The sequence below is a fragment of the Grampus griseus genome (assembly GCF_964374135.1).
Source record: "Grampus griseus genome assembly, chromosome: 6".
Classification (NCBI taxonomy): domain Eukaryota; kingdom Metazoa; phylum Chordata; class Mammalia; order Artiodactyla; family Delphinidae; genus Grampus; species Grampus griseus.
The window spans coordinates 55903826-55930870 of NC_139000.1; the positions used below are offsets into that span (position 1 = coordinate 55903826).

Genomic DNA, 27045 nt, shown 5'->3' on the forward strand with positions numbered 1-27045 from the left:
ATGATCATCTCAATAGATGCAGAAAAAGCTTTTGACAAAATTCAACACCCATTTATGATAAAAACCCTCCAGAAAGTAGGCACAGAAGGAATTTACCTCAACATAATAAAGGTCATATATGACAAACCCACAGCCAACATCATCCTCAATGGTGAAAAACTGAAACCATTTCTACTAGGATCAGGAACAAGACAAGGCTGCCCACTCTCACCACTATTATTCAACATTGTTTTGGAAGCTTTAGCTACAGCAATCAGAGAAGAAAAAGAAATAAAAGGAATCCAAATCGGAAAAGAAGAAGTAAAGCTGTCACTGTCTGCAGATGACATGATACTATACATAGAGAATCCTAAAGATGCTACCAGAAAACTACTAGAGCTAATCAATGAATTTGGTAAAGTACTAGGATACAAAATTAATGCACAGAAATCTCTGGCATTCCTATACACTAATGATGAAAAATCCAAAAGTGAAATTAAGGGCACACTCTCATTTACCACTGCAACAAAAAGAATAAAATACCTAGGAAAAAACCTACCTAAGGAGGCAAAAGACCTGTATGCAGAAAACTATAAGACACTGATGAAAGAAAGTAAAGATGATACAAATAAATGGAGAGATATACCATGTTCTTGGATTGGAAGAATCAACATTGTGAAAATGACTATACTACCCAAAGCAATCTACAGATTAAATGCAATCCCTATCAAACTACCAATGGCATTTTTCACAGAACTAGAACAAAAAATTGCACAATTTGTGTGGAAACACAAAAGACCCTGAATAGCCAAAGCAATCTTGAGAAAGAAAAACAGAGCTGGAGGAATCAGGCTCCCTGACTTCAGACTATTCGACAAAGCTACAGTAATCAAGACAGTATGGTACTGGCACAAAAACAGAAATATAGATCAAAGGAACAGGATAGAAAGCCCAGAGATAAACCCACGCACATACAGTCACCTTATTTTTGATAAAGGAGGCAAGAATATACAATGGAGAAAAGCCTCTTCAATAAGTGGTGCTGGGAAAACTGGGCAACTACATGTAAAAGAATAAAATTAGAACACTTGCTAACACCCTACACAAAAATAAACTCAAAATGGATTAAAGACCTAAATGTAAGGCCAGACACTATCAAAGTCTTAGAGGAAAACATAGGCAGAACACTCTATGACATCAATCACAGCAAGATCCTTTCTGACCCACCTCCTAGAGAAATGGAAACAAAAACAAAAATAAATAAATGGGACCTAATGAAACTTAAAAGCTTTTGCACAGCAAAGGAAACCATAAACAAGACCAAAAGAGAACCCTCAGAATGGGAGAAAATATTTGCAAATGAAGCAACTGACAAAGGATTAATCTCCAAAACTTACAAGCAGCTCATGCAGCTCAGTATCAAAAAAACAAAGAACCCAATCCAAAAATGGGCAGAAGACCTAAATAGACATTTCTCCAAAGAAGACATACAGATTGCCAACAAACACATGACAGAATGCTCAACATCATTAATCATTAGAGAAATGCAAATCAAAACTACAATGAGGTATCATCTCACACCAGTCAGAATGGCCATCATCAAAAGTTCTACAAACAATAAATGCTGGAGAGGGTGTGGAGAAAAGGGAACCCTCTTGCACTGTTGGTGGGAATGGAAACTGATACAGCCACTATGGAAAACAGTATGGAGGTTCCTTAAAAAACTAAAAATAGAACTACCATATGACCCAGCAATCCCACTACTGGGCATATACCCTGAGAAAACCATAATTCAAAAAGAGTCATGTACCACAATGTTCATTGCAGCAGTATTTACAATAGCCAGGACATGGAAGCAACCTAAGTGTCCATCGACAAATGAACGGATAAATAAAATGTGGCACATATATACAATGGAATATTACTCAGCCATAAAAAAGAAACGAAATTGAGTTATTTGTAGTGAGGTGGATGGACTTAGAGTCTGTCATACAGAGTGAAGTAAGTCAAAACGAGAAAAACAAATACCATATGCTAACAAATATATATAGAATCTAAAAAACAAAAATGGTCCTGAAGAACCTAGGGGCAGGACGGGAATAAAGACGCAGACCTACTAGAGAATGGACTTGAGGACATGGGGAGGGGGAAGGGTAAGCTGAGACAAAGTGAAAGAGTGGCATGGACATATATACACTACCAAATGTAAAACAGCTAGCTAGTGGGAAGCAGCCGCATAGCACAGGGAGATCAGCTCAGTGCTTGTGACCACTTAGAGAGGTGGGATAGGGAGGGTGGGAGGGAGGGAGATGCAAGAGATATGGGGATATATGTATATGTATAGCTGATTCACTTTGTTATAAAGCAGAAACTAACACACCATTGTTACCAATTATACTCCAATAAAGATGTTAAAAAAAAAGAATGTTAAAAAACAGACCTGTATACACCTGAAACTATCACAACATTGTAAATCAATTTAAAAAAATCAAATGTATTTCTGTATGTTAGCAACAAAATATAACTGAATTTTAAAATGATTTACAATTGCATCAAAAGCATGAAATTTTCTCTTCCTCAAAAAACACTGAAAATGAAAAGGCAGGCCACAGACTGGGAGAAAATATCCACAACGCATATACATAGCTAGCAAAGGACTTGTATCCAGAATATATAAGAGAATTCTTTAAATTTAATAATAAAATACATGGGAATGATAAAGTCTGGAAAGTGGTTTCTCCTGAGGACAGAAGAAAAATACAGAAAATCTTGATTAAAACTATGCTTATTTTGTTTAAAAATTGCTGGGTAGTGGGCATCTAGGCCTTTATTACAATTGTATTTATTCGTTGCTCCGTGCTTAAAATATTTCTAATTAAAAAAGAAAAGGTTAACACTGTACTCAAAGAGAAAGTTTAATTCATAGTAAATTATCATAGTCACTAGACATTTAATGAAGGATTTTTTCCCATGTCTTATTCACCTATGTTTATTTGATGTTAAGCACAGGACACAGATAAATATATGTAAAATTGGAGAAAAGAAAAAGATTCAGTCATATCTCTAGTTTCTTACTAGCCATTTCTACTTAATTGCTTAAATGCTTCCCTCATCACTTCAAACAACTTATTAAAAACTGCAGTTCACTGATCTTTCTCCACACCATGGACTCAAAGCTTTTTTATTTTCTTTGCTGATTCCATCATATTTAAGTCACAGGGACAGCATGCTGCTTAGGAGCACAAGCTTTATAACCAAACTGCCTGGGTTCCAGTCTTAAATTTACCACTCAAAAATTGCCTGGCTTTGGGCCAGTTACTTAATGTCTCTGAATACATACATACAAGGTGCTCAGAGCTAAACCTGGCAAATAGTCCTGCTCAATAAATGTTAACCATTCTTTTTAATTTTCTTCTTATTGCTATTATTACAACTACCTCCTGACTCCTCTTTGTCTCTTCCTTTGTTCCCCCTATGTCAAGGAAGGTACTAAGTACTGTTGATTGTTCCCAGAACAATCTGACCTTCTCCCTATTTCTGGTTACCAGTAGTGGAGGTCTAGACTACTACAGCCTTCTTCCTACAAGCTTTGCTTTTCTTCAAGTCCTCTCTATTCCAATGTATTACATACTACTGTCAGATTAATCCTTATCCCCTTCCATAAAACCCTCTTTCCTATAGCATAAGTAGTTCTATGAGGCTCTATAGAAAAAAAAAAAGTATTTCACAGTGAGTTCCCAATTAACCACTACTATTAAAAAGTATGGTGGTAGAAAGTCTCAAGGTTGAATTTTAATCCTACAAATATCAAAGCAAGCTAAATTTATTACTATAAGAGGAGCAACAATATATTATAAATTGCCTTTGAGTAGCATTAGTAGTTCCCTATTAGGTCAGCAATCACTCCTAACATAGTTTGAGATATGATTTAGTATAAAAATCACCAGTCTGGGGCTTCCCTGGTGGCGCAGTGGTTGAGAGTCCGCCTGCCGATGCAGGGGACACGGGTTCGTGCCCCGGTCTGGGAAGATCCCACATGCCACGGAGCGGCTAGGCCCGTGAGCCATGGCCACTGAGCCTGCGCGTCCGGAGCCTGTGCTCCGCAACGGGAGAGGCCACAACAGTGAGAGGCCCGCATACAGCAAAAAAAAAAAAAAAAAAAAAAAAAAAAAAAATCACCAGTCTTTTTTCAGTAATCACTTACCTCTCTGGGCCCTAGTCTCTTGCTATTAAAAAAAAATTACAGATGTGTCATCCATCTCTATGCTCCCAGACCCTAGAAGGTAACACTAATTGAGCACAACATTCTTTCCTGATGAATCCAGAGTAAGCATAGTTATCCAGGAAATTAATACCAATGGAGGACTGGCAGAAGTGAACCTATATGTCATTTTGAACTACACAGTCTCTGGAGTTTCTCCTAATTTTAAACTGTAAAGGTCTGTGATTCTATTCTAAAGCTCTATGAATCTACATAAAATTCCTCTCATTTAAAATTTATAATTCATTTAAGACTACTTCCAGAAATCTAGAAAGCACCCTGAAATCTTTCATACAAATTATTTTTGTATAGCTTCAAAGTAATTTGGTTTAAATTTTAAAACTCTATTTTGAAACAAATATCATTGTGATATTTCAGTACTAACTCATACGTAGGTGAGAATGCATTTTGGAACACTATTAAAATGGGCCCAGAAATTTGATATGGGCACACAAAAGTTATACAACTACTCTTTAAAATGTAGTTCCTGAAAATTTGAACAACATGAAACTCAACTTTTTTTTTTTTTTAGCATTTACCTTTTTTCTTCTTTTGCTCTCAGCTGTTCTTCCTGTCTCAAAACTTGAACCATTACAGATTCAAAAACTCCACTTGTCAAGCCTGCCAAACTTCGTGGTGTTGACCGGCGCCTTGTTGAAGTACATGCAGTTCCCTTCTCATCCTCCAATCCATAATAGCCTCTAGATGTAACTGCTATCGTTGTCTTTTCTCTCAAGTGCCTTGGAGAAGAATAAGTCAATTCACAGGTCAAATCTTCTGGGTAAGCAATAAACCCCCTTAACCAGCATCTTAAGATGAATCCTTTTTGCTAACTACATAAAAATTTAGTTAAACCTTGCTTAGCTATGTTTCAGATTTTTATCCTCCCTACATAATTTCTTATTTTCCTTACTCATGTCATGAAGTCAGTCTGAGTGATAGTCTCTTCCCTACATTAAAAAAATATAAAATTGAAGCACTAAAATTAAGAATTAAAGATCTCTTCAATGAAAAAATTTTATTGCTTGCAAAATTAAATGTAGCTTATCTTTACATCTCTTCATATATTTCATACTACTATATCATTACTATGGAAAAATATACAATCACACAAAAACATTTTGGGAGAGAAAATTTACAATATACAAACACTTTGCAGTAATTATAAACAAATGAAGCACTACAATATATAATTTTAAGTTGTAAGCATTACAATATATAATTGTAAATTTAGAAACCTTCTGACTAAACTATAAAAAGAACCTAGGAATCTAGATTTCCTCTTCAACCTCACCATAAATGTCTCCCTACCCTATGATATTTATTATTACACTAAGATACTAGTCTAATGCTTAAAGATAAGGATGAAAAATTTTCTTAGCAGTTTGCTTAATTATCCATAAATTGTCTTAACGAATTTGGATTAAAACTATTTACACTGAAGAAAGAAACATTAATCTTATAAAATTTTAAGTCTAGAATAAAAACTGAATCCTGAATTTATGAGTTAATTGTAAATCTATATGAGTTAATCGTAAAAAGCACCAGGGAAAATATCTGCTGTTCTACCTCTGCAAAACATCCCAGAGCCTCTGAAGGCTTTGTACATGTTGTTTCTACAATGGTAAAATCAAGTCAATCTTAAAGTAAGCATTCAATATGCTGGATAAGAATCTATGTAAATTAAAATTTGAACCTGTAGTCATATTTTACTGCTTTCCTATAGGCACAGGTTTTCTGTAATATAAAATAAGCTAAAGGTTCACCGAAACATAAACCTTTATGACGAAATATAATCAAACTCCTGTCCATCTTGGACTATATTTACAGTGGTTTATTACTCTAAGTTAGAGTAACTTTATAACATTCTTACTCTCAGGCCATCTAGGTCCCGTGAATAGTATGACTGCAAGGTTCTACTGAACTGTGGCACTATTATGTGTTTTCTTTATTATGAGATAACATTTTAACTAATTCAGCTTTAGGCAGGGCATAAACTTTTAAACTGGTTTTCTAGTAATGCTAAAGAACTTGAGCTAATCTATCCATACTGTTTCAGGCTGTGATCTTTTAAGCACAACAGCATACATCTATATAGTGGCTAACTGGCTGGGAGTAAGGAACGTGGGCCCAAGGAAAATAAACTGGCAATAACAGATACTGAATGGGTATACCTGGGTTCATTTTAGCATAGTGTTCACACTGGCGAACTAACTAGTTCTGTAATTTTAATTATTTCCTCATCGATACTAATGGAAAAGAACATTAATGGACAATATTACACTGAAATGTGATGACATGTCAGAGGTTACACGGTATGTAGAGCACTGGGGATAAGGAGAGTTGAGGGAAATATTAAGTCATATGGCTTACAAACTGTCATGTAAACAAGTCAGAAACTAAATTTTACCCTTTAACTTCAGTCTTATAAGTAGAGATGGTGAAGTTATAAACTACTTTTTTAAACAGTATTTTCTCATAACAAAGAGGAATTAATATCCTTTATTACTCATCAGAAATAAGAATTTATAAGCTTTGATATTTATCATTCATAATCCAAATACAAAGAAAACGATGATGCTTCTCTTGTATCAATACATAAAGATGAAAGGGTCTAAGGAAAAAAAATTCTCATGCAACATTAGCGGGTATGTAAAATTGGCACAGCCTTCTTGGAAGTCAATTTGGTAATAATCATTAAGATTTAATGTGCACATATCCTTTGACCCATCATGCTTCTAGGAATTTACCCTATAGACATATATCCACAACTGTGAGCAATAACACACACACACACACACACACACACACACACAAAGTATTGTTTGTCATTCAAAAAGAACAACCTGGAAACAAATGTCCTTCAATAGGAGACAGGTTAAATAAAGTCATGTACATCACAACATGCAATATCATCATCCATTAAAAGCAACAGGTAAATCTGTATGTACTCACTATAAAAGATGTCCACATTACACTGCTGAATGTAAAGAAGTTGTTTTGGGGTAAAATATATTTTTTACCCCAAAAGGAATTATATACAAGTATATGTAAACATACATATGGCATCCAGTAGTGTGTGCTTGTGTACATGTTCAAACTCTCACCTAGCTTACTTCAATCTCTTTGTGACACGTCTCCTGACTTCTACTCTGATCTCCCTCCAGTCTATCCTTCAAGCTGCAACCCAGGTAATCCTTTTAAAAAGCCAATCAGATTTTGTCATTGCCCTGCTCTGTCTCTTCCAAAGCCTTCCAGTTATACTTAAAATACCATGCAAAGTTCTGATGGCTCACAAGAGTTAGTATGATATGGCCCTCATTTACCTCTTCAGACCTTATTTTCTATTACTCTGACCTTAGCTTTTTGTGTTCTGGCCACAAAAGTCTCCTTGTTATTCTCAGTCACACCAACATCTGCTTTGCACTTGATCTCTCTCCTGTAAGGCACTTTCCCCCCAGATATTTGTATGGCCAGGCACTATCACTTCATTCAAATCTGTATTCAAGTATCACCATATTTGAGAGGACTTCCCTGATCACCATAACCTGTAAAGGATTCCCTGTCATTCTCTATTGTTTTACTCTTGTTTCTTTTTCTTCATGTTACTTATCATACATTAATTATCTATTTATTTGGTAATTATCCATATCCTCACCAGAATGAAAGCTCCAGGAGGATAAGCACTTTGTTTTGTTCCTTCAGAGCCTCAAACTGTGGTATATAGATATAGTATTTGGAAGGATACAAGCCAAACCATTTATTTTTCATTTTAAATTTACACACATAAAGTTGAAAAATTCTACTCATCTATTTTGTCCACAGTAAAAGAACACTGATTAAACATTTGTTACTAACTAGTACTTGAGTTTTCATACATCAGAGAATAAAAGGCAATAAAATAAGATGAAAATAAGTCTCACCTCCAGATAAGAATTGTCAGATAATCAGCAATCAAATAATACACTAAAATAACTCCCCCTTCCCAAAATTCAAGTTTTCCTTCCTATTAGGAAAATTATTCCATGAAATCAGTCTGACAGTAGTTTGAAAATAACAGATTGCTAACTGTAAGCAAAAGCTAAGCAATAATTATGGTTGATTCATTGAGTTTTATAGTTACCCTTTTTCTTTTTTTTTTCCCTCACAAAGAAAGCATGAAAAGGTCTTTTCTGTGGTGTTGATGCATTCCAAGTTTCAGAATTCAGAGGTGCAATTTTGTTTAAAATTATTAAAATAAGTATTAAGGGGGAAGTAAACTGATATTAAGTTTTACTTAAGGTTAATATTTGGACTGATCCTCTACTATAAAAAGATGATTGGAAAGGTTTCCGCTACATGATTTTACATTACCAAAACAATGTAGAAGTGTCACCTATAAAAAGTTTATCTGTCCACTTAAAAGTTGGAAACAGAATCATCTAATGTGCTTTAAAATGTTCCAAATGAAGAGTTTCAGTCACTTTTTAAACCCATTTACTTAAAAAAAATATTAAAATGCAATATAGCCCTCAGGGTCCTGACAAGAAAGAGATAATATTCAAAAGGAGGTGATGTTTAATGAAGACACCATTTACAAATGTGCAGGTAAGGTTAAGGGAAACTAGGAAGGGATGGTGAAGCACTCGTGGACTAGCTAGAGAGCATTATTATCACTCTAGGCTCAAAAGGGAAAGGGGAGGGAATAGTTACTAGAACCAAGAAGCTGTCATTGTAGAAGAGGGCCACACGATGATGATGCAGTTACTGAAGCCCAGCAAAGAAGAAGCTGTTAGAATAAATATCCCTACCTCTCTGTCAGTGCCTCCAACTGACTGAACCCAATCAGAAGCCAGAAAACAAGGCAGACCAGTTGATAACAGTCCTTAGAGATCAGCTTCCTGGGGCACAGAGCATAGTGCACAAGGGTGGAGAATAGATTTGAAGGTGCAAATGAAGATTATCCAGCACAACAGGAACTTAGTACTAGTTTTCAAGAGCAACTAACTGAAATTAGGAAAGGCAGAACTTTTTTTGGTGGATTTCAACAAAAACTTTTGCATGTTTGATAGATAAGCATCATTATGTAGTCAGCCCAGCCTGTCATGCACTTTTTCCATCTGGATTTGTGTATGTTTATGAGCTCTGAACTACAACAGTCTTTAAAACCAAGTACCAAAATAAACTCAACTTAAAACAAGCCTTTTAGATAACGCTACAGCCAATTATTAAACCAAGATTTTCAAAACTAATGAAGTATCAAAATGCCCTCACCAAAAATAACATTAGTATTATTTTTTAAAATTTAAAATATGCTTAATCTCTCATTTCCAGGATCTAGTTTAATGTATTGTGATGTAATGTTTTATAATATATAAAGCATAATAGTACAGAAGAACCTATATATGATTTATAAATAAATATGCATACAATAGGGGTACATATTCAAAACCTTTTCTGCTTGAGAAGCCAGATCATAAAAGTTTGGAGACCACTCCTCTCATCTCCAGCTTATATATGATACCTCTAACAGTTCTGGAACAAAGAAGTCTTCATCCACACCAAAGGAAAAAAAAAAAAAAAGCATTTATCACAGATTTTTAAACTTATTTCCTACTTGATCTCCTTTACTTTCTATTCTCCCAATTGTTACTCTTATTCCCCTTGCATTTTAAACTCATCTTCATCCAGACCTCCAGTCCCTTGTTTGGTTCCTTTATTTGCTCTCACATAATTCAGCCTCTTTCAGCTATTCATATAGATAACTAAGTTGGGAACCATCATATACGACTAACCTCTTCTATCTCATCTCCCTTGACCAGTTTATCTTTCTGTCTCAGGCACCCTATCTCTCTCTTGCATCTCAGCTAAAAGGTCCTTCACACCTATACCTCCACTACTAAGCACTGTAGGAGAAAAAAATCACCACCTTGTAGTTTATGGTCTAACTGTAACCTAAACTGGGCTCGCCTAAGATTATTTCTTTGAAGGAAGTCAACTCCCTCTTCGGTTCTCCATAACAGCAACTTCAAGTGCCATCATTATTCAAAAACTTCACCTCACTATCCATCATCATATAGCAGTTGACTTTGCTTATTACTTATTTCACAGAGAAAATGGTAGTTTTAAAGAAAGAGCTCGATTAACTTCCTGATTCTCAAAAAACAAAATTATCTGAAGCTAAACAAAATGTATCTGCACTTTAAATTGCAGTGAAAAAAGTGTCTCTTATCAAAAACTAATCCTGCAGTAGGTTTTCAGAATTTTTACTTCATTAACTATCTCCTGGATCTTCAGCCTCTACCTGCTAGTTGCCTTTAGCATATAAACATGTCCAAGTTTTTATTAAAAACAAACCATTCCCCTTGAGAAGAGCCACATCTAAATCTTGGTCCATTTCACCTTTCATTCACATCTCAAACTGTCATTTGCCTGTACCTACTCTATTGAAATCCCTCTTCCCAAATGACCTCCTAGTTATGAAATTCAAGTGATATTTTTCATTTCTTATTCACTCAACCTCTGTATACCATCTGATTACTCTTTTATCAAGACCTTAAACTGGACTTTGCAGAAAGAGCAGTTTTAGATAGGTAGGAAAGAGTGGAAAAGAAATACTAATTAAGAAGAAAAATATTCATTCATATTATTCAAATTCATTCATTCAAAATATTTACTGAGCAACAGGGATTCAGCAGTGAACATGCTGACAGTCTGCATATATTCGGGTTGAAACAACGGTGACACCACTGAAAAAAATGTTAAAGTTGAAAAGAAAAATATGAAAATTGGGAAGGAGACCTGGGTTAGAAATACACTTAGTTTTTAACATTTTGATATAACACTTGCACAACCAGCTGGGAAAGTTCTATGGACAGAAATATGAAGCTAAAACAAAAGGAAAGGCTCAAGATATCGATTTGAGAGTCTTAGAAAGTCATAAAAAAGAGTCTCTCCACAGAGGAATAAATATAGGGAGATATGACCTAAAGGCATAACTTTAGGGATCATCCATAATTATAAAGAAAAACATAGCAAAAGAAGAGGAACACTCAAAAGACAATAGTTTAAGTTAAGAAACAGCACTATAAGGGAATTCCCTGATGGTCCAGTGGTTAGGACTCAGCGCTTTCACTGCAGGGGCCCAGGTTCGATCCCTGGTCAGGGAACTAAGATCCCACAAGCCACGTGGCGTGGCCAAAAAAAAAAAAAAAAAGAAGAAGAAACATCACAATAACAACCAAAGGAGAAAAGTTTTAAGTACCAAGTGATCTAAACTATTTAGTTCTCCAGATAGATGGAAAAAGTACTAAGTAAAAACCAAGGATTAAGCAAGAAGGCATTCATTAATATGGAAAACTAATAAGGGAATAATTACAATAAGGGAATAATTACAAAGAATTATAAGTTAAAAAATCTTTCAGTTAAAAAATCTTTCAAAGTCTTTGTTCATACCTGAAGTGGCACCAAATAAGTGACATAATTCCCCTAAATAACAACCAAAGACCACCATAACTAATTTTTTGAAAACCAAACATTCTGCTTAGAATAAATTTCCATTTCTTGATTTTGCCTTTCTAATTTAAGGAAGGGACAAAGGTAAATGTAAAGTTTTTATTTACATAGGAAGGATACTTGAGAAGTGCCTTACCAACCTCAACAACTCTGATAAGCATTTTTAGTAAGTTAGTGCTGTTCTGTTGAACATTTTACTACCACTACAGCTAATCCTTACCATATAGAAGCAGTCATGAGTTTTCAGTACAGGCAGAACAGAGGGCTCCCTAGGTCCTTATCTTTCATATAGTCTGGTTACATTCATGTTCCCTAGAAGATACTAAAGCTGTGACAAGTCTGCAAAGTGGGCAGGTAGATAGCTTGGCTTCCTTTTCTTGGCTAACTCCTCTAAATATCTGCCAAGTACTGACGAGGATTTAAAGTAGGACACTGTAAATTCAAGATACTTTCAGATGTGACACAGACACAAAGAGGAAAGATGGGAAAGCTGGGGCGAGTCTTGCCTCTACCTACTTGAAATAAGAGGTCATAAAAAAGAGATGTAGGCACCTAACAAGAGCTGAAGACTTAACTGAAATTAGGAGGATGTGACAAGTGGACATTATGGTGTTCACAGAAAATAAGCAATGCTACCAACCTCTTTCTTTATTGTGCATTTCAAGAATGGGAAGAATGTCATTCTTATTCCACACAAACTAGTAATTCCTGCTGTTCTCTCACGTTTTTAATTTAAAAATGAATATTTTATTTTCCCCTCCTTTATTGAGATATAATTGACATAAACCATTGTGTAAGTTTAATGTGTACAATGTGTTGATTTGATACACATATATTTTGCAACATTATTACCACCACAGGGTTAGCTAACACCTCCACTGGGTCACATAACTAAAAACAAATATTTTAAGAAGTCATTTCTGAATTATATCTTTCTTCTGATTAAATTATCACCTTGCCCTCTGGGTTTTGCAAGGTCCAGCATGGGTTACAGGACTCTCTATCTGGCCCCGTTGCTGTCATTCCATCACTCACTCACTCCACAAACATTTACTGAGCACCTCTGGGTGCCAGGCTCTGCTTTGGGTACTGGGGATTCAGAAGACAGTGGTCTTTGTCTTCCAGGTACTTGATGCTCTCTTGCATTTTCCAGCCATGCTGGAATGATGGAGATGATTTCCTTATCCAGATGTGCTGCTTGGTATTGCACCTCTGCATCGGTCTCTCTGTTCTTTCTTCCCCTTATCATCTGGTGAGCTCCCTTCCTTTCTTCAAAATCCAAGTCAGATCTCTCCCTCCGTGGAGACATCTCTATCTTTGACAATAATCATTCAACTCCATCTCATTGTGGTTCCTTCTTTATGTCTTTAGCAGTAGAAGATCTTTTCTGGTAGGTTCCAGTCTTTTTCACTGATGGTTGTTCTGCGAATAGTTACGATTTTGGTGTGCTCATGAGAGGAGGTGAGCTTAGGGTCTTTCTACTCTGCCATCTTGGCTGATCTCTCCATCTCCCAAATATTTCTTATGGCCAAGTGACCAAAACATGGGTGGTGCAAATGTTGAGTCCACAATACTATTTTATACTATTAAAAAGTATTAAAAGTACCTTATGTAAAAATAAAAACATGAAAATTTCATTTCTGGAAAATTCAGAAAAAATCATTTGACAGAGAACTCATCCTACCAGATATTAAAGTGGATTTTAAAGTCACAGTAATAAATTTAATACCAGAAGTTGAATAGTTAGACATACTAACAGTAGTGGAGACAGTTCAAAAGTAGACCCAAATACACCAGGACTTTAATATATTACAAAAATGGTATACCAAAGCAATGGAAAAAAGTGATGCTGTGACAAGCAGCTAGATGTGAGAGAAAAATAAAGTTGGATTTCAACCTCACTCCTTGACCAATACAAATTCCAGACAGATCCATTTATTTGTTAATTCATTCATTTATTCCTTTATTCAATATTAAATACACATAGATACTGAGACAGGTATTGGCATCAACACTTACAGGCAAGATTCCTCCTTGCTGAGCTTACACGCTAGTAAGAAGACACACAAAAAAAGAGTAAAGAAATACATACACATAAGTCTTAACTATAATATACTATAAGTTCTGTGAAGGACAGTCAAGAATAATTTCTCTGAGGAAAATGAGAGGAGGAGCCAGCCATGACCAAAACAAACAAACAAAAATAAGCAAACAGAAACCCAAAGAAAACCCTGGGAATAAGAGTGTTCTAGATAAAACAAAAAGGAAGTATAAAGGTCCTGAGGTGAGAAATGGCTTGGTAAGTATATAAAGAACAGTAAGCCAAACTCCTTACTATAGCCTAAGTGCCAATGAAGTGCTTGATGCAGGGTTCTGACTTCTCAATGTACATTTTTTTTAAAGTTCACCATGGCTGCCAGGTAGAAAATGGACTCAAGGAGGAAAAAGCAGAAGCAGGAAAAACAAGTCAGGAAACTATAGCAGTATTTCAGGCAAGAGATGATAATAGTTTGTACTTAAGTGGTGACAGTGAAAAGAAATGGGCAAAATTTAAAATATACTTTAGAGGAAGAAAGCTCAGAAATGGTTGATATGCTTAACAAGAGAAATGAGTGAAAAGGAAGAATCAATTAAAAAATCATGTTTTTTGGCCACAGCAACTTCCCAGACAGTGGAGTCATTTGCTCAGAAGGTAAGAACAGGCTTAGAAAAGGAAAACAAAACAACAAACCTAAAGTTCAGTTTTGAACATGTTAAAATTTGAATTGGCTAACTTTTATTCAACATAGTATTGGAAATCCTTGTCACAGTAACCAAAAAATAAAAAGAAATAAAAGGAATCCAAATTGGAAAAAAATAAGTAAAACTGTCACTGGTGGCAGATGACATGATACTACTATACACAGAAAATCCCAAAGACACCAACAAAAACTACTAAAGTTCATCAATGAATTAAGTAAAGATGCAGAATACAAAATTAATATACAGAAATCTGTTGAGCTTCTATACACTAACAATGAGCTATTGGAAAGAGAAATAAACAATCCCATTTTGCATCACATCAAAAAGAATAAAACACCTAGGAATAAATCTAAGGAGGTAAAAGACCTGTACTTGGAAAACTTTAAGACACTAATGAAAAAAACTGAAAATGACACAAAAAGATGGAAAGATATTTCATGTTCAGGGACTGGAAGAATTAATATTGTTAAAATGACCATACTACCCAAAGCAATCTACAGATTCAATGCAATCCCTATCAAAATACCAATGGCATTTTTCACAGAACTAGAACAAATAATTTGACAAATTGTATGGAAACGCAAAGACACTGGAAAGCCAAAGCAATCTTGAGAGAGAAGAACAGAGCTGGAGGTATCAGGCTCCCTGACTTCAGACTATATTACAAAGCTACAGTAATCAAAACAGTATGGTACTAGCACAAAAACAGACACGTAGATCAATGGAACAGAATAGAGAGCCCAGAAATAAACCCACACACTTATGGTTAATTAATCTACGACAAAGGAGGTAAGAATATGTAATGGGGAAAAGACAGTCTCTTCAATAAGTGGTCCTGGAAGAAAATGGACAGCTTACATGTAAAATAATTAAATTAGAATATTTTCTTATACCATATACAAAAATAAACTCAAAATGTATTAAAGAACTAAATGTAGGACCTCCCTAGTGGTCCAGTGGCTAAGACTCTGCTCTCCCAAAGCAGGGGGCCTGGGTTTGATCCCTGGTCAGGGAACTAAATCCCACATGCCGCAACTAAGGGTTCACTTGCTGCAACTAAAGATCCCACATGCCGCAACTAAAAAAAAAAAGATCCCGCATGCTGCAACTAAAGATCCCACGTGGCACAACAAAGATCCTGCACATGGCAACAAAGATTCCACATGCTGCAACTAAGACCCAATGCAGCCAAATAATAAATAAATAAATAAATAAATAAATAAATAAAAGAACTAAATGTAAGGTGGAAAACCATAAAACTACCAGAAGAAAACAGGGGCAGAACACTCTTTGACATAATTCATAGCAATAATTTTTTAATATTTCCTTTCCTATAGCAATAGTTCCTTTCCAATATTTCCTTTCCTAAAGCAAAGGAAACAAATGCAAAACATAAAAAAAGGGACCTAACTAAACTTAACAGCTTTTGCACAGCAAAGGAAACCACCAATAAAGGGAAAAGACAACCTACTAAATGGGAGGAAATATTTATAAATATTATGACTGATAAGGGGTTAATATCCAAAATATGTAAATTGCTCATACAACTCAATATCAAAAAAACAAACAACCCAATTAAAAAATGGGCAGAAGACCTGAATACACTTTTTTTCTAAATAATACATACAGATGGCCAACAGGCACACGAAAAGATGCTCAACATTGCTAATCATCAGAGAAATGGAAATCAAAATCACAGTGAGATATCATCTTACACCTGTCAGAATGGCTATTATCAAAAAGGCCACAAATAACAAATGTTGGTGAGGATGTGGAGCAAAGGGAACCCTTGTACATCATTGGTGGGAATGTAAATTGGTGCAAGTATGGAATACAGTATGGAGGCTCCTCAAAAAACTAAAAATAGAACTACCATATGATCCAGCAATTTCACTCCTAGGTATATATCCAAAGAAACTGAAAACACTAATTTGGAAAGATACATGCATCCCAATGTTCATAGCAGCATTATTTATAATCGCCAAGATATGGAAGCAACCTAAGTGTCCATCAACAGATGAGTGGATAAAAAAGATATGGTGTACATATATACACAACAGAATACTTACTCAGCCATAAAAAAGAATGAAATTTTATCATCTGCAACAACAAAGATGGGACCTGGAGAGTATTATGCTTAGTGAAATAAGTCACACAGAGAAAGACAATTACTGTATGATATCACTTATATATGAAATCTAAAAAATAAAACAAATGAATGAATATAACAAAACAAAAACAGACCCACAGACATAGAAAACAAACTAATGTTTACCTGTGGGGACAGGGGATTAACAGGTACAAACTACTATGTATACAATAAATAAGCTACAAGGATCTATTGTACAACACAGGAAATACAGCCAATATTTTATAATAGCTTTAAATGAAATATAATCTATAAAAATTTTTTATCAGTATGTTGTACACCTGAAACTAGTATTGTAAATCAACTTACACCTCAATTAAAAAATAAAGCTTCACACAAACAGAAAAAAAAAACCCAAAACAAAAAACTGAGACACCCAGTTGAATACAAGAAACTAGTGACAGTCGTAGCCTATTTTACTAGGGGACCAGAAAAATGTAGAGCAGACATTTTTATTGTAATACTTCTTGTATTGTTTAATTTTTTGCCACTAAGATGTGTACACATTATTTTGTAAATTAATAAACTACCAATAAGACAAATACTAATCACTGGATTGCTAAGCAAAGTCCATGTACATTAGTTACACTATTTCCTTCAGATTTTCACAGTTGTTATACTTTATATGCATACTTATTTTCAATAATTTATACTGCAAATACATACTGTCAATCCCACCACCACAAGTATCTAAATACTCCCTCCACCTTGAAATCTTTAATGATCCTATTCTCCCCAGCCTCTCTTTCAGGTAGAAGGCTCCTTTCTCTCAATCCCTTCAACTCTTGCTCATAAGCAACAAACACTGTGATTAAGTACCTGGGCTCTGGAGCCAAACAGTCTGGATTCAAATCCAGCTTCTGCCACTAATTAGTTTGGGCAAATTAATTTTTCTGTGTCTCATTTCTTCATTTGTAAAACAGGTTATGTAAATCATTAATTACTTCAAGAGTTGTGGGGATTAAATAAGTTAATACAGATAAAGCCTTTCAAACAGAGTAACATACAATAGCATTTAATAAGGCAGCCAAAACAGGCTATCTCTACTCCCTGCTCTAAATTGGCAACTTAATCATAAGTATTGTTGAGAAGGATAGTTATAAAGTAACGAAAACATTAGGAACTAACGTGTGTGACTGGAAACATTTTAAAATAGTTTTAAGGTATATTCTTACTATAAATCTCACAAACTCATCATGCCATGACTGATGGCTTCAACCTATTTCTTAATGAGTTAGGCAAATTTTTTGTAAAAAGTCTTGTCATTTTTTGTTGTTGTTGTTGGTAGCCAAACAAAGCACTAGATAGCTAATCCACATGGCAAAAATAAATTTCTTACAAGAAAAAACTACAGGGTCAAACAAAAAAAAACAAAACCATCACTACAGGGTCCTACCGTTGCTTTCCCGTTCGTGTATAGTTTTACATGTAACAATATTCACACACAACAATCAAGTAACAAGTAAAATCAAATCTAGTAAGTGATAAGCAGAATATATGGCAAAATATATAAACTATAAGTGGAAAATCCGAATTTTGTATTGAATTTGTGTGTGTATATGAGAGTAAATGATACATATGTATACAGATGAGATAAAGAAGGCTAACAAGTGATATCTGATGGGAAAGGTGATTTTTATTTTTTGACATATTTCTATTTTTTTCAAATCTTCTTCAAAGAGCATGTATTGAATAGAATGCTTAGCAGAGTATTTAGCATATAGAAAGAAATGAATAAATGTTAACTCTTAGTAAAAAAGGACTTAAACTGCTAATAAAAAATTAAAATAGATCTCAGTTATCTTATCATTTACACACTTGCCATAAAACTTAAAAAAAAGACTTGATTTCAATTTCACTACCAACCAAATTCTCTACCATGGAATTAGTAAGTAGAGGAACTTACTAATGTACTGGCAATTGTATCATAATCAGGGATTCAGATAAACTGGAGAATATAAATGGTTCTGTGGATCACCATGAAATAATGTCATATTTAATATATTAAAATGTTTCTACCATCTTTTATTTAGCATGTTATGATGTTTATTTTAAGATGATATTCTTATAAGTATCTATCTGTTAAAAATACAGGTTTGGGTCTATAAAAACCAAGCTGTCAAATTAAACACAACCAGCTGATATTATCAATATGTATTTGCAATTTATTAATTATATTTGTCCTATTCATTTTTTTGGTTACTGGTAAACAAAGTTGTAGAAAATAACTTGGAAGATATAGTAACTTAAATTGGTAAAATTCTGTATTTAACGTAATTTTTTTCCTCTGAGAACTGTGAGAAGACTGAAATTATCCAATTAAAGAAACAAAACGAAGTCCAACTTAAATTATTTATTTACATATTTAAATCTAGTGTATTATCTAAATTATTTGGCAAAAGAAAATACTGTCTGTCTCTTCTTTCTAGCTTTTCAAGATCAATAAAACTAAAAGATGGTTCTTTGAGAAGATAAACAAAATTGATAAACCATTAGCCAGACTCATCAAGAAAAAGAGGGAGAGGACTCAAATCAATAAAATTAGAAATGAAAAAGGAGAAGTTACAAAGACACTGCAAATACAAAGCATCCTAAGAGACCACTACAAGCAACTCTATGCCAATAAAATGGACAACCTTGAAGAAATGGACAAATTCTTAGAAAGGTATAACCTTCCAAGACTGAACCAGGAAGAAATAGAAAATATGAACAGACCAATCACAAGTAATGAAATTGAAACTGCGATTAAAAAATCTTCCAAAAAACAGAAGTCCAGGACCAGATGGCTTCACAGGTGAATCCTATCAAACATTTAGAGAAGAGCTAACAACCATCTTTCTCAAACTCTTCCAAAAATTGCAGAGGAAGGAACACTCGCAAACTCATTCTATGAGGCTACCATCACCCTGATACCAAAACCAGACAAAGATACTACAAAAAAAGAAAATTACAGACCAATATCACTGATGAATATAGATGCAAAAGTCCTCAACAAAATACTAGCAAACAGAATCCAGCAACACATTAAAAGGATCATACACCAAGATCAAGTGGGATTTATCCCAGGAATGCAAGGATTCTTCAATATACGCAAAACAATTAATGTGATAAACCATATTAACAAATTGAAGAAAAAAACATACGATCATCTCAATAGATGCAGACAAAGCTTTTGGCAAAATTCAACACCGATTTATGATAAAAACTCTACAGAAAGTGGGCATAGAGGGAACCAACCTCAACATAATAAAGGTCATATACGACAAACCCACAGCAAACATCATTCTCAGTGTTGAAAAACTGAAAGCATTTCCTCTAAGATCAGGAAGAAGACAAGGATGTCCACTCTCGCCACTATTATTCAACATAGCTTTGGAAGTCCTAGCCACGGCAATCAGAGAAGAAAAAGAAAAAAAAGGAATACAAATTGGAAAAGAAGAAGTAGAATTGTCACTGTTTGCAGATGACATGATACTATACACAGAGAATCCTAAAGATGCCACCAGAAAACTACTAGGGCTAATCAATGAATGTGGTAAAGCTGCAGGATACAAAATTAATGCACAGAAATCGCTTGCATTCCTATATACTAATGATGAAAAATATAAAAGAGAAATTAAGGAAACACTGCCATTTACCATTGCAACAAAAAGAATAAAATACCCAGGAATAAACCTACCTAGGGAGACAAATGACCTGTATGCAGAACACTATAAGACACAGATGAAAGAAATTAAAGATGATACCAACAGATGGAGAGATATACCATGTTCTTGGATTGGAAGAATCAATATTGTGAAAATGACTACACTACCCAAAGCAATCTACAGATTCATGGTAATCCCTACCAAATTACCAATGGCATTTTTCACAGAACTAGAACAAAAGATCTTAAAATTTGTATGGAGACACAAAAGACCCCGAATAGCCAAAGTAGTCTTGAGGGAAAAAAGCGGAGCTGGAGGAATCAGACTCCCTGACTTGAGACTATACTACAAAGCTATAGTAATCAAGACAATATGGTACTGGCACAAAAACAGAAATATAGATCAGTGGAACAGGATAGAAAGCCCAGAGATAAACCCACGCGCCAATGGTCAACTAATCTATGACAAAGGAGGCAAGGATATACAATGGAGAAAAGACAGTCTCTTCAATAAGTGGTGATGGGAAAACTGGACCGCTACATGTAAAAGAATGAAATTAGAACACTCCCTAACACCATACACAAAAATAAACTCAAAATGGATTAGAGACCTAAATGTAAGACCGGACACTATAAAACTCTTAGAGGAAAACATAGGAAGAGCACTCTTTGACATAAACCACAGCAAGATCTTTTTTAATCCACCTCCTAGAGTAACGGAAATAAAAACAAAAATAAACGGGACCTAATGAAACTTAAAAGCTTTTGCACAGCAAAGGAAACCATAAACAAGACAAAAAGACACCCATCAGAATGGGAGAAAATATTTGCAAACGAATCAACGGACAAAGGATTAATCTCCAAAATATATAAACAGCTCATGCAGCTCAATATTAAAAAAATAAACAAACCGATCCAAAAATGGGCAGAAGATCTAAATAGACAGTTCTCCAAAGAAGACATACAGATGGCCAAGAAGCACATGAAAAGCTGCTCAACATCACTAATTATTAGAGAAATGCAAATCAAAACTACAGTGAGGTATCACCTCACACCAGTTAGAATGGGCATCATCAGAAAATCTACAAACAACAAATAATGGAGAGGGTGTGGAGAAAAGGGAACCCTCCTGCACTGTTGGTGGGAATGTAAGTTGATACAGCCACTATGGAAAACAGTATGGAGGTTCCTTAAAAAACCAGAAATAGAATTACCATATGCCCCAGCAATCCCACTACTGGGCATATACCCAGAGAAAACCAAAATTCAAAAAGACACATGCACCCCAGTGTTCATTGCAGCACTATTTACAATAGCCAGGTCACAGAAGCAACCTAAATGCCCTTCGACAGACGAATGGATAAAGAAGATGTGGTACATATATACAATGGAATATTACTCAGCCATAAAAAGGAATGCAATTGGGTCATTTGTAGGGATGTGGATGGACCCAGAGACTGTCATACAGAGTGAAGTAAGTCAGAAAGCGAAAACTAAATATCATATATTAACGCATATATGTGGAACCTAGAAAAATGGTACAGATGAACCGGTTTGCAGGGCAGAAATTGAGACACAGAAGTAGAGAACAAACGTATTGACACCAAGGGGGGAAAGTGGCAGGGGGTGGGGGTGTGTTGAATTGGGAGATTGGGATTGACAGGTATACACTGATGTGTATAAAATGGATGACAAATTTAAAAAAAACATATATTTTCAGATACATTTCTACATAATCTGCTAAGAGAAGCAAAATAAAAAATTAAAATTAAGAAAGGTGAAAATTAAGGGATGGGAAAAATCAAACTGACGTTAGTTTTCTCTTCTAATTCATCTCATCTATGTGTCCCTTGTAACTCTCTAGCTTGAAAGCTTGAAATTTAATAAGTCACTAAAATGGAATATCATATTCTTTATTAGCACAGCATATTAGGCCCTCTATGACCTGGCTCCATAAGCTGGTCCTTCCAGTCACAGCTGTCATTACTTTTCTATATATAACTAGCACTCTAGCCAAACTAAACTACTGACCATTCCCTAGCTATATACAGTGACTTTTTTGCCTTTGCACTTTTGAATATGCTATTCTTGTTGCCTGGAATGACCTCTACATCAACTTCGTTTATCAACTCTTGTCTTTCCGTTTTCATCTCGAATACCTCTACACTGCCTATCAAGTAATAAGCACTGTAAATATGTTTAATATAAGGAACAGTACCTGTCTTACTACATTAACCATACACTACCTGCTATTATGCTTTTAAATACTGTACCCATCCCTTAAGAGAGGATATGGTATCTGAATTCAACCCAATTAATACATACTGAGGTTCTCTGCACTTGAAGAGCTTATTTCTAGAAACACAGAAATGCGTAAGAAAATCTTAAACTTTGGTGAGGCAAACAGATAACTTCAATATCATGGTATTCAAAAACTTCAATACAAATCATACGAATACAAAAAGTGGGTTAAGAACAGAAGAATATAACCAAGCTGAAAAGAAGAGGGGGGAAGAAATATGCAAAGTTTTCCTGAGGAGATGACTGCCGAGTCTTTTAAAAACAAGCAGCAATTCTGACTTGATATAACTGAATATTTATTTGATTTTTATTAGCTCATTTATTTCATTAGTTCAAGAATTACCAAACAACTACCATCATAATATAGATAGACAGACACATCACTACCATAAATTTTTTAAGTGCTATAACCAAATGCAAAACAAAGAATCATGGAATACAGTGAAAAAAGCAATTAATTCTGTATCAGGCTTCATAGAGGAAGTAAAATCTAAGCTGAGCCTCAGAAAATAATTAGGATTTCACTAGACATAGAAAAAAGAAACAGACAAGTAGACAAGAAGGCACTCCAGATGTTTTGAAATTGCTCTGAATTTGATGAAGTTAACAGCCAATGACTGTAAATGAAATTCTAGAGAAAGCCAATGTCTAGTTCAACACAAGTGTCACTGGCAAAACCAGAATTAAACTCACTTTACTCACAAAGTTAAGACATCTTCAGTACAGTAAGCCATATATTAATTCTTTCAGAGTTCTAGAATACCAAGGGGGCTATTTCCAGGACATTTTTCCTCTTAATTTAATGCAGAGCAAAACTATTACTTAATAAAGTCTCTTTGAACACCTAATAGAATAAACATAGGCATAACATAAGAATATTTATCTTCAGGTACTATTCAAATTCTGTTATTTCTGTTAAAGGCCTAATTTTTCCTTCAATTAACTGGAATTTTCTCTAACCAAACATCATCATAATTTATTGGATGTTTGTTAATTCTGTGGTTTAAAACTATGGTTCTTAAGCTTTTTTTGGCTCTGTACTCCTCTGCTGACCTAATAAACTTCTGCACCCTCTCCCTAGAAGAACTAAAATGTAGGCACCTGAGCATACTCCCACACACACTTTGGCATACTGTATGGAGTAGGGGATGTTTTAGAACTCTAATTAAAAACTTTAAACTTTATAAAGGCTTGAACTCATACTGAACTATAAAAGAGAAACACAAAATTTAAAAATCAACCAAAAGACTATGAGGTCAATTAGTACATTACTCTGCCTGATATAGTGCAGAGCAATGCTATGAGAGCTAACCTTGGATCTCCTTTCATTGCTCCCCAAAATCAAATGAGAAACACAAAGAATAGCATTATTATCCACAGCTGATATATGATGTAAGATCATACAAATAGGTTTAAATGAATAAAAGCGACGGGAATAGAGTCTTAGGTCTTTAACTTAAGGCTTTTTAAAATTTTGGTACTATTTAACACATTAGCCCTATGTAACAGGGATTACTCATAGAATACTTCAACATAATTCTAAATTAAAATAGAGATTGCTCCGTGTAATAGTCTATGACAAACACATGACTTCCAAGGTCTTTCCATTCTTTAGTAGCATGCCTCCTCACCCCTCCCCCAACACTTCCCTCACTTGTTACCACTTACTTCTTCAAGCTGTATTCCACACGAAGACATGAATATATGAATCTGCTTCTTAATTCTCTCCTACCTTCCCTTCATTCTATAACCCAAAATACAATGCTAATAAAGGTTGACAAGTATAAAAGCAGTGATAAAAAAAAATACTCCAATGAGAGAAAAAATTTTAATTCTGATGGGAAATCAATCATGAAACAGTGTTACTATATCCTGAAGTATCACTCCTAGAACTTTATTGTACATAAAAATCATCTATGGAGTTTATTAAAACTGTAGCTTCCTAATCCCCACTCTGAGATTCTGAGTTAACGGATTTAAATATGCTATTCTGGGACCAAGGAATCTGCCTTTAACACAATTCTTAACGCTGGTGATCTGGGAAACACCTTTTGAGAGACAAGCCCCAAACACTTTTGAAAATGACCTGTAGACCTTATAACCACTTAATTCTAAATCAACATTTATAGAAGTCAAACAACAAACCAAGCAGAAAAAGTCCCTGCCCTCATAGATTTTATATTCTAGTGAAAGAGAAGAAAAAGATATATAATTAAATCATATTGTATGTGAGGTTGAAATAAATGCTATGAAAGAAAACAAAGAAGGTTAAGACAGAGGGAAAGCCTTGTAGATAAGGCAGCAACAACAGAAGAAAGGAGGGAACCAGGAAACTAGTTTATCTGTGAGAAAAGAGCCAAATTTAAACCTGCTTTTCCTCAAGCACAAGTATTCAAGAGAGATATAAAATGTTTTCAGGGGCTTCCCGGTGGCACAGTGGTTAAGAATCTGCCTGCCAATGCAGGGGACACGGGTTCAAGCCCTGGCCCGGGAAGATCCCACATGCCGCAGAGAAACTAAGCCCGTGCACCACAACTACTGAGCCTGCGCTCTAGAGCCTGCAAGCCACAACTACTGAGCCCGTGTGCCACAACTACTGAAGCCCGCATGCCCCACAACAAAGGGTAGCCCCCACTCGCCCCTACCAGAGAAAGCCTGCGCACAGCAACGAAGACCCAACGCAGCCAAAAAAAAAATAAATTAAAAAGAAAAAAATGTTTTCAATTTTGTTTACTGTTTATATTCTAATATTTTTATCTTCCAATTTTAGTAATTCGTATGTTAAAAATTGGGCTTGTGGGCTAACATGGAAACAATCTATAACTATTTCTAAGGGAAAATGTTTCTATGTAATAAGTTTTTGAGATGATTTTTCTTCTCAGCACAAAATGAAATGGATTTGTTCTTATTTTTAGAACAAACATGAGAATAGACCCTGAATTCACCAGGAATTGTATATTTAGCAATTATATTCTTTACTATATCCTTTACTGTATTTGTTAGGCAATCTACTATCGAAATTGAAAAGCAGTTTAAAAACATAAAGCATGAAATGCCACAGGGAAAATCCAGTATTCTACCTGCATGCACATTTTGTAAGAGAGATTTTCTTTCTGATCTCAACTTCAAAAAGCTGAGAATGCACACCATTATCATAAAAGTCAATGTATTAGGCTAGTATAGATTGTAAAACTGGAACAAAACTGTTTACCTTTAAAGCTTTTGCAAACCCAAACTGTAGTTATTATAAACTGGGATGTTACCATTTGAAGAAATGGTATCTAGCAGATGAGATGTATCTGAAAGAGAAATGGGGCTATCTTTTGGAAATAGAAGATCCACAAAACACTTTGTCTGCTAAATAGCAACTCAAACACTTTCTGCATTATATCTTGGCAATGTTTTTTCACTGATTCTAATTTAGAAGGCTTAAACTCCCACAAAAGAGCAATATTAGTAAAGTAGTACTTACAAATTATAGCAAGAGGTAAATAGTTTTACCTTAAACTGGTTTATCTCAATCTGTATTCTCATCTTTTTTTTTTTATCTTTTAGAGGGATGCCTAGACAGAAATGAAAAGGTCTAAATCCCCAGATGTACTAACATTTGAAGAGATATAAAAGAAACTATCAGAGAGTTATTTTTGTCTGAAGGTACATTCAGATGGCTCTACTCAAAAGCTTTAAATATGAAAGTTTGGGGTGAGTTCTTAGCACTAGCTATTCCAACCCTTTAAAACTGCACTTACAGAATCTGTAGATTTTAAGTTTTGAATGGTATTATAAAAAATAACAACAGTAACACATGGTCATTGTAGAAAAAGAGTAGAAAGTGGAAGGGAAAATTAATCATCCACAGCTGTACCACCCAGTTACAACATTTAACATGACTGTACTGCCTTAAAACTCTGATGATACGTATTTTTAACCCAATTCTTATTCAAAATTATAAATACTAATTGCCTTTAAATAAAATCTTTTATTAACTGTAAAAGTAATATGCTTATTATAGAAAATCTAGGACATACAGAAAATTAAAAGAAGAAAATGAAAAATACCCAGGATCTTTCTACTTAGCAATAACCACTATTAATACTTCATTGGTCTTCCTAAGTCTTTTTGCAAAGTGTATATGCTTAATATCCTGACTTTTTTTTTGCGGTACTCGGGCGTCTCACTGTTGTGGCCTCTCCCGTTGCGGAGCGCAGGCTCCGAACGCGCAGGCTCAGCGGCCATGGCTCACGGGCCCAGCCGCTCCGCGGCATGTGGGATCTTCCCGGACCGGGGCACGAACCCATGTCCCCTGCATCGGCAGGCGGACTCTCAACCACTGCGCCACCAGGGAAGCCCGTATCCTGACCTTTAAGCATGATTAATTTTGGAACACTCACGGGTCCTGGGTGGAAGATGATATAGCAAAGGGCTTGGTTATATATAATACTACCACTGGGGTTTATTAGTGTTTCCCATTAA

At 35.0% G+C, this 27045-nt stretch overlaps 1 protein-coding gene across 4 annotated transcripts in view; it reads right to left on the reverse strand.

Moving 5' to 3' along the window:
• The window catches only part of BRD10 (bromodomain containing 10), a 103339-nt gene that overhangs the window by 69296 nt on the left and 6998 nt on the right, over positions 1 to 27045 (reverse strand). For 3 of the 4 annotated variants that reach the window (XM_082657464.1, XM_082657466.1, XM_082657463.1), the window contains exon 2: positions 4780 to 4980. The exons of the other annotated variant lie outside the window; for it this stretch is intronic. In XM_082657464.1, the coding sequence (XP_082513590.1) occupies positions 4780 to 4980 (201 nt within the window). The remainder of the gene's footprint in view (positions 1 to 4779; positions 4981 to 27045) is intronic. 4 annotated transcript variants of the gene reach the window in all.